We start from the raw sequence: 12,052 nt of genomic DNA on the forward strand, positions 1-12,052 counted from the left end.
ATTTATCTCTCTGCCATCAGTGAATCTTTAGAATAGGCCAGTAGTTTACAGATGCTACGGAATATAAAAGGGAAACACATTACCTAATTATATTGTATCCAGGTATGATTTTGTGAGTATTAGCATGTCATGAAGCAAGGTGGCAAGGTGGTATAAAGGATACTGGACTGAAAGCCAGACGACTTGCTTTTCCCAGCTCTGCCACCAACCAAGCACAAATCACATAATCACCTACTAAAAGCCTTCTCTGCATTGAAAGTTCTATGAGTAACTACTTTCCTTGGCAAAGTATTCATTAGTCTACACTGCAGACCAGGCACTGGAAAGCAGTGAACAGACATGGTCCTTGCCTTTATAGAGCTTACAAAGTAGAGAGGATAAACATTTAACCAAAACAACAGCAAATGGTATATTTAGTCACAAAGGTGCCATGAAAGCTAAGGGGAGAGAACATTTTGAGGCGAGAATGGCAAACAGTGTCAAAAGACGAAAGATGTAAGATTAAAGGCTGAAAATGCCCATTGGGTATCAGAAAGCAATTGCTGCAAGTAAGAAAATACTCCATTAACAGCAGTTTAAGCAATTACTTATTTTATTAAATGACACAAGAAATCTAGAGGTAGGCTCAATGATATTAAGTATCTCAATTCCTTTTTTTCCTCCTCCCCACACAACACTGTTTAGTATAAACCTTTTGTTGTTGCAATTGTTGATGTTTTGGTCATCTATCTATCTACCTATCTTTCAAATTAGCATATTTTTATTACCTACCTTCATAAATATTGTATTCTACATGGAAATTAAAGAACCCCAATAATATTGCGATAGGTTTGCATGGTGACAGATGATTATTAGACAGTGGTGATTACATTTTAAGGTATATAAATGTTAAGTCCTTATTCTGTACACCTGAAACTAAAAAAATATTGTATACCAACTATACTTAAATAAAAAGAAAAAACCCTTAGTTATACCATAGGCCCATAATACTCACAGACTCAGCTGCATGTATTCATTTCCAAGTAAGTGCTTTAGTGCTAGAATCATTCATGTTTCTTCAGGCATAGTTTGGGCCTTCAGTGCCCATGGAACCAGTTATCCTTTAAACAATAGGTTTGAAATAAGGACAGCAGAGTGATCGTAAATACAAAGAGGCAGGTTCAGTTTCCTCAGTTCTGTCATTCTATGTGATCAGTTAGAGTTTCTATTTATGTTTATTATTTGCATTATGAAACAGAGGACAAATTTGTGAGGCATAATATTGTGTTCAGTAAGTAAAAAATTTTAATTCATACATGAAATATCTTACTGACTTTGAATATCTTCAAAATTCAAATTTCTTTTTTTTTAAATTGTTAATTGGGTTAAAGTTAAAGGAAGAACTAATAAAATATAATGCTATATCAGTAATACAATTTAATAGTTACCTAAGTTGTAACTTTTCAGTAAATTATTAGTGACTGGACAAATTATTTACATAAAATACTATTATATCAGATTCTAATCAAAGGAACAGTATGTAGGAATTGTGGAGAAGGCAATTAACTAGAAAAAAATCTAAGGAAATGGTCGTTTATTCAGAAAAAGCAATCAAATTTCAAAAAATGCCAGGTAAAACAACAAAAGATGCTGGCCTTATACTGCTAGAAGAAGTCAAGAGAGCAGTATTTGAATGCCTTGATCTTTTTCATCAAATGATGTCAATGTTTGTTATCATTCAGCCATCTCCTCTGATTTTAGAAGATAAAGAGCAACTTTAGAAGTATTTATCATATTTAATAGAAATGTATGATACATTTTCTGATAAGGGCATTTCAGTGGAAAAATTTTAACTGGAGATATTTGAAAGTTACTATGATTGTTCCCAAGGGAACAAAGATGTAGACAGTACTACAATTTCTGGAGTTTGTTGTTAAAGGACATTTTTATGAATCTCTGCCAAACTTATTACGTTAAAGTCTTTTTCTAATTATTGTACATCTGTTGGTCATTTGAAAGAAGCTTTAGAAATTAAAATCTTAAAATGTTCTGTAATCAACTATGTGCAAAGATAACTGGACAAATCTGGCTCTACCATCTATTAAACATTAATATGTGAAGCAGATTCATTTCAGTGAAGTCACTGCAAAGCTTAAGACTTAAAAATAGAAAAGGTACTTTATTACTTACAGATAGTAGACCAATTTATCACAACAGCCCAATATGTAGATATATTTTCCTTTTTAAAAAAAACAACACATTAAATTTGCCCAGCCATCGTGGCTCAGTGGTTGAGTGTTGACCTATGAACCAGGAGGAAATGGTTCGATTCCTGGTCAGGGCCCATACCCAGGTTGTGGTCTCAATCCCCAGTATGGGGCATGCAGGAAGCAAGTGATCAATGATTCTCTCTCATCATTGATGTTTCTATCTCTCCCTCTCCCTTCCTCTCTGAAATCAATAAAAATATATTTTAAAAAACATTAATTTAAAAATATTAACCTCTAGCTTTTTGTACTATAGTATTTATTTTATGTCTATTTTTCTTATTCATTTGTTGTTGTTTTTTAGTAGGAGAATATTTTTCACACTTTAAATTTCTCTTCTGGTCATTATTATTCATTTTATTTCATAATTATTACTAAAAAATAATTGTGTCATATGAAAAAGATAGGGTTTTTTAAAAAAGTGATCCTCACTTAATCTGGTCATCTCACTAGCTGGTCATTCAAGACGGCTTCTTCATTCACATGTCTGGCTCCTCACCAAAGGTGACTATAACAGCTGGGGCTGGCAGAGCTTGTCTCTCCATGGGCCTCTCCATGTGACTAACTTCCAGGTAGGTCAAAGGAGGGAACTTACCTGAAGAACCAGTAAGGGATGCCAAGGTGATACTTGGACCATAGACAGAGGAGCTGCCAATGGGAGCTGGAACCACAGAAGAGATTCAGCTATGCTGCTGAAGATGCTACCCAAAGCAGAAAGAATGGAAGAAACACCCCGACTTCTCTCTTCCTCCCATTCTCCCAGCTCTTACCAGCACCTCCCATTTGCTGAACCTAACTGGAGCCAAGGAGGTAAAGGAGCCCGGGACATGTAGTTTATAAGATTTGACCTCTCCTCTGATACAGAGCAGAGCAGAGCAGAAGATCATGAAATGGATTATATAGCAATAGACAAAGACCATCATATAACACAAACATAATCCATTCAGCCCTGGCCAAAGGGGTCAGGTCAAGAAATGCAAACATGTCTACTAGGATGGAGGGAAGTTGTGGCATGGGCTAATACACTAGTATTTCTGGGAGGTGTTGAGATTTACTTTTCACTGTATGCCTCTTTAACTTAACATTTTAAAAAACTATGTACATGTTTCACTTTTTAAAAGCTATGTATATATAAAACTTTCTTATCTAGCAAGAGTAGATTCTTACCTTCTTGGTCATACAACATGACTATTTTAAATACAGTGTTCACATTGGTTGAGATATTGAAGCACGATTGGAACGAGTTAGCTTAGAACTGCTTAAGAAATTGGTGTGTGATGTAAAAAGTTCAGTACAGAAAACATGAATGCAATTCAGTTGTATATAATAAATATTGTGTGAACATGAAGGCTTAGGTTGTGTGAAAAGTAAGGAGAAGGAATGAAGAAGTGAGACAAAGTGCAACACCAACATCCTCATTCTCGATCTGTTAACTTGGTGGTTACATGGGTGCGTTCACTTTCTGAGAATTCATTGACTGATTGACTGATGTGCACTTTTGTGCGATCTCATACACAAAAACATGCTATGCCAAAATCTCTCTATATGGTACTATTTCTACTCTACTCTTGCCTTGTTGTTTCAAGGAGGTAGGAGGTGATAAGCAATGGACAATTTGAGGGGGTCAAAGGAGTTTCAATTTGAGTTGGCCCCAAACCGTTCTTTATCCAAATTATCAATTTCTAAAAGTTGGAGAATATTAGAGCTAAAAGAAATTTTTCATCTTCTTTTTTTAATCTGACCCTTTCCTCCTAACACACACACACACACACACACACACACACACACACACACATACACCAACACACAAAACAAAACCAACACTAAACTGAAGATGCTTCTTTCAGAGAATGAGCTTCCTGTGTGCTTGGAACCTTGATGATTGTTAATGCAGTGATAGTAGTTAGCTCTGAGAGTGGTTATGGCTTATGCTTATGACTACTAGCAACTAGGAGAACACTCATCTGCAAGTCCAATGTATGACCTTACAGGCCTTTAAGAAGGTCCTCTGCCCCCGCCCCCCCGCCACCTCACTCAGATATGGTAGAAACAAATCCATTCCAGATCAGTTTCCAAATGTTTTGTGAAAATACTTTCATAGCTGGCATCTAAAGTAACAAAGTTTGGCTATTCTTTCTGAAGTTTGAGTCTATCTCCTTCTGGACTGTTCAGGGTAGTAAATGGGGCAACGAGGAACACCAACCACAATTTACCACATTTGGTTAGTGTACTTCAGGTTTTCTCTCTAAGAAAGACCTCTTGCCATCCTTATCTCTACTGCAACGGTTAAGCGTTTAGAGATAGTGCTTAAAATCGCTTAACCTCTGTGTGCAACATTTATCATATTCAAAGGCACTGAACCAAAAACAGGTTGAGGGAAGCATTGAAACCCAGGTATCCTGACTTCCGAGCATAGCTTATAGCCAATTAGCACCATGCCAAGAACCAAGGGCACTGCAAACCGGAGAAACCAAGAGACAAAGGATCTGTGTGATTTTCTTAGTGCATGGCCTTGACAAACATGTTCACTGAGGGATATTTCTTCTTGGCACCCTGTTCTCACTTATAATGCATTTTACTTTTTGTTTAAATGTAAATTATGTTACTAATATTACTACTAACAAAATACTATTAGAAATAGGTAATATATGCAGACTTAACATTTAGAAGGCATAAAGGGTATACAATGAAAAGTTCTAGTCTCTCTCCTATACCTGTCCTTAACCATTCTACCCAGAGACAACTAATGCTATTCTTTCTTCTGTGTCCTTCTTAAGATACTCTATAAATAAGTAAGCATCTCTCTTAATATATGAGTGTATATATATATATATATATATATACACACACACATATATATATGCACATATATACATATATTTTTAAGCAAATGAAAGCATTCCATAATGTTATTTGCTTAACTTTTAAAATTTAATGGTATATCTTACTATTCCATATCATCATTTTAATTGATTGTTTAGTATCCCATAATTAATTTGACCAGGCCCTACTATTTGCCTTTTTCTAATAAAAATAAGGCTAAAATGAATATCTTGATGTATATAAAGTTTCTTACATTGAGTATATTTGGAGGATAAATTCATACAACTGGATTTGTTGGGTTAAAGTGTATGTGCATTTTGACATATATGCAAAATGTTTGCCTTATAGGTTGTGTCAAATTTCATTTCTGTGATTAATATATAAGAGGGCTTGTTTCTTTACACCCTCCTAAAAGCTATATGTTATCACTAGTATCCATGTTATATTATTGAAGTTTCAATTTGTATTTCTCCTTTTGATGATATTGAATATCTATTCATGTATTTAATGACCACTTTCATTTTCTTAAAAAATATGTTGTTATTGATTTCAGAGAGAGGAAGAAAGAGGGAGAGAGATATAGAAACATGGATGAAAGAGGAACATCAATCAGCTGCCTCCTGCACACCCTATAGTGGGGATCGAGCCTGCAACCTGGGCATGTGTCCTGACTGGGAATCGAACTGGCAACCTCCTGGTGCATGAGACAATGCTTAACCAACTAAGCCACACTGGCTGGACTATATTTCCTTTGCTATAAACTATTATGTTCCTGTATTTTTCCCACTTAAACATTAGATTGTTGGTCTTTTCTTACTGACTTTAGGAATTCACAGATATTAACTTTGGGTTAAATAGGTTTTGTGTAGGTGAGAATACAAGCCATGTGTAAGATCCTTTCTATACAGAAAAAATACATCCCAAGTTCCAAGCACCCCTCCTACCAAACAATTAACTTTCATACCCAGTTGTGAATTAGGAGCTGCTTTGATTTCCGTCCTAACTTTTACAGCTTTGAACTGATTGGAAGGTTTTTTTTCTGATAAGATTACGTACTGGGAAAACCCTAAAATAAAATCAATGATTACACTAACTTAAACAGTAAAATAATTCAGTACTTGGTGAAATATAAGTTACCACACAGAAATCAGTAGTCTTCATTTCCGCAAATAATTATCTGTTAAAAGATAGAATGGTAGAGAAAGCCTCCTTTCAATAGCAACAGGAAAGATAAAATATTTAGGAATAAATGTAACAAAATTGATATGAGGAAAATTTTAAAACACTTTTAAAAGATACAAACATAGACTTTAGTAGTCTCTGGCCAGGTAGCTCAGTTGGTTAGAGCCCTGTCCCGATGTGTCAGGGTTGTGGATTCGATCCTGATCAGGGCAAATGCGAGAAGCAACCAATGGATGCATAAGTAAGTGGAGCAGCAAATTGATGTTTCTCTCTCTCCCCCTCTCCCCCTTCCTCTGTCTCTAAAAAACGTTTTTAATTAATTTAAAAAGTAGGCCTTAATAAAAGTTAACATTTTTAAAAATAGGACAGCTTAGTATCATAAAGATTCAGTTGTCCTTAATTTATACATTTAATGTATTTTCAAGAAAAATATGCAGAAATAGCCAGGAAAACATTAAAAATATAAAGCTGTAAGGAGTCACTATTCATTCCATACCTTAAAACATTGTAATGCTTGTAACTGAAACAGTGTGTACTGGTGCATTAGTCAACAGAGACGCCAGTGGAATAGAACAGAAAGCCTAGAAATAGAGCCAAGTATATATGGAAATTAAGCGTATGATAAAGGTGGCATCTCATATCACTAGAGCAAAGATAGACGTCTTTATTTTCTTATGAGTGGTGCTGGGACAACTGGATAATCATTTGGAAAAAGATAAAATTAGATCTATATCTCACATCATGCACAAAAATAAATGCCAATAGATCAGGGAACTAAATGCTAAAACTGAAACCGTACAAGTCCTAAAAGAAAACATGGTTGAATTTTACTTTAACTTTGGTGTAAGGAAAGTCTATGACTCAAGTCCAGATGCAATTCAAGAAAATGTTGATAAATTTGACTACATTAAAAAAATAACTTTGGCATGTAAAAAACACCATAATACAATGTTTGACAATTGACAAACTGGGAGAAAATATTTGTGATATATTTTACAGTTAGGTAATATTTCAAATATATAAAGAACTCTTAAAATTGAGGGGGAAAATACCCAAAACACAATAAAAAAAAATGACACAATTCATAAAAAAGATATAAAAATGACCCTTCACCATATGAAAAGATGTTTAACCTTACTCATAACAAGAGGAATTTAATAACAAATATAAACTACCCAGAGATACTATTTCTCATATCAGGTTGGAAAAAAATGAAAAAATAGAGTACTTTTTAATAGCTGGAGATAATGAAAATTGGTACAACGCATACACCTATGGAAAGGGAGAAATAGAATTGAAGGTATTCACTATGAACCAGTGGTTTTTTCTATAGATCTGTATCGATACAGTATGTAGGTGTGAATATATACTTATGTATGTGTGTCTGTATATACCTACATACATCCTAGTTCCTATCTTTATCTAGTGAGACAGCCTCGAAGCAACGACAGCCCGGTAGCAATGAGCACACCCATTGCACAAATCTTGGTTTCTAGGTGCCACCCTCTATGAAAAGGAATCAAGGTTCCTTGGAGAAATGTCTGGTTCCAGGGTTGGGGAAGGAAAAGTACAAGATGAACCTAGACTATTTTGTTGTATCAAAAAGTAAGGACGTGCTCCAGGATTAAAGAGGACATGCCAAAAAGATGTGAGAGCCAGGCTAAAGAGGCTCCCACTGCCCAAGTCAGAGGAAATTTGCGCACTGAAATAATTACAGCAAAGTATTACAGCATATCGATGAAAAGGAGAATTGATGAGTTCATGGTGATGTAAATAAATGGCCTTTACAGTGGAAAGGCAAGTAATAAAAAAGGAATGACTGATTTAGAAAATCATCATTTGTTAACTATATTGATAATTTATTGAAGCAAGAAGAATTAGGGGATGTTAGAATAAGCAAAAGTTTTAAGAATAACAGAATATACACATATTCTCAAAGTATCTCCCCATAAAATACTTAACTAATGCCAAGGGTAAAATAGTATCTTTGCAGTGGCGAAGGGGCCACCTGAGCAAAGTGTTCAAATAATAGTGCAAATCAACATCATGTACCTCTTAATATGTAGCATCAAGAACATACAATATCACTCTTGCGATATTTCTACACAAACCCATAACCTAAGTCTAATCATTGGGAAATGTCGGACAAACTCCAACTGAAAAATTTTACAGTAACTAGTTTGTCATGCACATTAGAGTGTTCGATATACGGATGAAAAATAGAATTAACTCTTTTTAATGAACTCATTTGCACACTTCCAGAGCACTGCTGGAATAAGCTTTTATTTGAAAATGAAGGACATGAGAAAGCTCACTGCAAGTTTAGCTAGTTTCAGAAGCAGCTGCTGCAGATTAGCAGCCATGGATTGGGCAATGAGATTTTTATCAGGAAGAGTAGGGAGGAATAGTTACGAGAGAGGACATGCGAGGGCCATAGTTAAAAATTCTGTCCTTCATGGTCTCCTAAAGGGTCTTCTTCACATGGAATTTCCAAGTCCTAACATAATGAGAGTCAAACAGCTCTTTAAAATTATTCTTTTTAAAGCTACATTTAAACATTTTCCTGCTAAATTTTATTGATTTACCAGAGTTGAAAAGTTGATGTACTACAAACTAATCTACTTCACACAAAGAAAAAAAAAATATGTAAGTAAAAGGGAAACATTCAATGTGTTCAAGGATAGTTTTCAAAAAAAAGATAAAATCATGACCTTTATACAGACATGAAAATGAATACACGTTAAATATTTTAGTTAACTCATTAATGAGGAAACTGGTACAGTGTTAAACCAGTTCAAAGGACAATCCAAAGAACAGATCAGGAATATTAAATGTGCAAATGGAGGTAAAAACTGTTTTTTCCATGGTAATGGGGGTGAGGATGGAGGTGAGGGTGAGGGTGGAGGTGGGGGTCATTCCACTGGATAGAATTCATTTGCATAAGTGTAAACAAAAATTAGTTTCCATTGCTATCAGTTATCTACAACTCTTAAAGCTGTAAAATAACTCCCGTGGAATCAGATTCATTACCCTGAAGGGATGCAGTGCCTAATTTTTTTTTTACCCTAATACACCTGTTATCTATCTCCAGGCATGGCGTATGCAGAAAGTCTTGGATGGCAATGGGAACATACTGGTCATAAGGCTAACTTCCCCATTCAATGAGCATGTGGTTAAAGGAATTTCCTTCCATTTACAGATTATTTCAGGCAAATGAGATACTATAGTTTTTTGGTTTACTACTTGATTGTTGGGGAGTCAGCTCTGAAGGGGCTCATATCTGGACAAGCTAATGAGCTACTGAATGCCCACACAGTGCCCCCAAACAACCCCCAGGGAAGCCCAAGTAAAACTGCACCTTCAAAAGGGCACTGTGCAGTCGGAGTGTGTGAACCCCCTTTTTGCTAGTGGGGAGGAAATGGCTTCACAGGTGTACACTATTCATAAACAGAATCTGAAACATAATTTTTTAGACTACAGTACTGCCTTATTGTCCTCCCACCCCCACGAGGCTGGACTTCTGCTAGAAGATTCTGCCACTCCCTTTATTTTTTTAAAATATATTTTATTGATTTTTTTTACAGAGAGGAAGGGAGAGGGATAGAGAGTTAGAAACATCGATCAGCTGCCTCCTGCACACCCCCTACTGGGGATGTACCCGCATCCAAGGTACATGCCCTTGACTGGAATCAAACCTGGAACCTTTCAGTCCACAGTCCGAGGCTGTAGCCACTGAGCCAAACCGGTCAGGGCCTGCCACTCCCTTTAAAACATCGTAGCTCAGGATCTGGAGACAGAACTGAGTTTAGGTTAGGTTCAACCAACTACAAGATTGTTTATTCTGAAAAACAAAACAAAACAAAAACAAACGGACATTATAATTCCTAGCTGCCAGATTTTAAAAGGGCTTGAAAATACTTTGTAAACTGTTAAGAACAACTCGGTTCCTCCGTTAGGATGCACGGTGCCAAGTTCATAGCTGGAAAGGTCAGCGATCTTAGCCCCTATCAGCATCAGCGTGGTGTCCCCGGCGCCGGCAGCAGCGCCCCCGCTCGGTCCACTGGCTCCGCCCCGCCTCGCCGGCCGGGCCCGGGGGAGACAGCGGGGCGCAGGGGCCCTGCAGCCAGAGGCCCTCTGGGTGAGGTCCCGGGGCGGGGCAGGCCGGCCGCCCAGTTCCTGGTTCTAAAAGCGCTGCCGGAGGCTGGTGGCGCCACAGGCGCGGGGCCCGCGGGCGGCGAAGGATGGGCCCGCGCTGCGCGGCGAGCCTACCTCGAGGCCCCAGCCCGCGGCCGCTACTCCCCGCCATCCTGCTGCTGCTGCTGCCGCTGCTGCCGCTGCCGCCGGGCTCGGGCGCCGGGGCCGGCCGGCCGCCCCACCTGGTCTTCGTGCTGGCGGACGACCTGGGCTGGCACGACGTGGGCTTCCACGGCTCCAGCGTGCGCACGCCGCACCTGGACGCGCTGGCGGCCGGCGGGGTGCGCCTGGACAACTACTACACGCAGCCGCTGTGCACGCCGTCGCGGAGCCAGCTGCTCACCGGCCGCTACCAGGTACGCAGCGCCCGGCGGCCCGGCCCGCGAGCCTCCGCCCAGTGGGTCGGGAGGCCGGGGCCAGGCAACTCAGTCCCCCGAGCTGCGTCCCGGCGAGGCGGCTTCTCGCCCCCGCGGCGCGGTCTCCGCGCCTCTCGGGCCTGGAGTCCGCGGCGGGCTCTGCGCATGCCTGCCCGAGGCGACCCGCATTCCCCACCCCCTCGCCCCGCCTCTTCGGGTGGGTTGTCGGTATTTCGTTTTCCGATGGTCGGGGTGGAGGGTTTCTGGGGAGTGCTGGGTGCTAGGTGCTGGGCCGGCGGGAGGGTCGGAATGGACTCTGCGGGGCGGCCCCGAAGTGGAGGATGGAGAGGGAGCTGGCGGGCGCCTGTGTGGCAGTGAGAGGTGGGCTGCGCGAACCTGGGGCCGAAGTTCAAATGCGAGCGCCCTCAGTGGGTAGCACTCCGGTCCCCTGTGAACCCAGCGGTCATGGGTTGGGAATGTCCGATCAAAGATTAATGTTTTCAAGTTTCTCGGGCTGCTGACATTTCAGATTTAACCTGTACCCATAACCCCTCTGAGCATCCTCATTATCTCTGAAAGCTTCTCTTTAAAAACTTCTCCGTAGTTAATAGAGAAAAGTATACTTGTAGAGAGTGTGCATATATGTTAGATAATTAAGAATATCGAGAATATTTGTATAGTGCTTTACTGTTTTATTATTTTATTGATTGATTTGAGAGAGAGAGAGAGAGAGAGAGAGAGAGAGGCCAGCATACGCTTATTTATGCATTCATTGGTTCTTTCTTGTATGTGCTTTGACCAGGGATTGAACTGCAAACTGGGCATATAGGGACGATGCTCTTACCAACTGAGCTACCTGGCCAGGGCTGCTTTACTGTTTTTATTATTATTTATTTATTTATTTATTTATTTAAAATATATTTTATTGATTTTTTACAGAGAGGAAGGGAGAGTGAAAGAGAGCTAGAAACATCGATGAGAGAGAAACATCGATCAGCTGCCTCCTGCACACCTCCTACTGGGGATGTGCCCGCAACCAAGGTACATGCCCTTGACCGGAATCGAACCCGGGACCCTTCAGTCCGTAGGCCGACGCTCTATCCACTGAGCCAAACCAGTTAGGGCTTATTATTATTTATTTTAATCCTCATCTCACCCCTCACCCGAGGACATGTTTTTTGTTTGTTTGTTTGTTTGTTTGTTTTTTTAATGTGTGAGAAAGGAAGAGAGATACATCAACCAGTTGCCTCT

The 12,052-nt window shown here is 39.3% G+C and overlaps 1 protein-coding gene across 1 annotated transcript in view; it reads left to right on the forward strand.

Annotated features, from left to right (window-relative positions):
- The first annotated feature begins 10,317 nt into the window (after positions 1-10,317).
- The window catches only part of ARSB (arylsulfatase B), a 148,394-nt gene continuing 146,659 nt past the window's right edge, over positions 10,318-12,052 (forward strand). The window contains exon 1 of the mRNA XM_080682178.1: positions 10,318-10,801. Within this exon, the coding sequence (XP_080538304.1) occupies positions 10,493-10,801 (309 nt within the window). The 5' untranslated portion in view covers positions 10,318-10,492. The remainder of the gene's footprint in view (positions 10,802-12,052) is intronic.

This window comes from Plecotus auritus (genome assembly GCF_963455305.1).
Source record: "Plecotus auritus genome assembly, chromosome: 7".
Lineage (NCBI taxonomy): Eukaryota > Metazoa > Chordata > Mammalia > Chiroptera > Vespertilionidae > Plecotus > Plecotus auritus.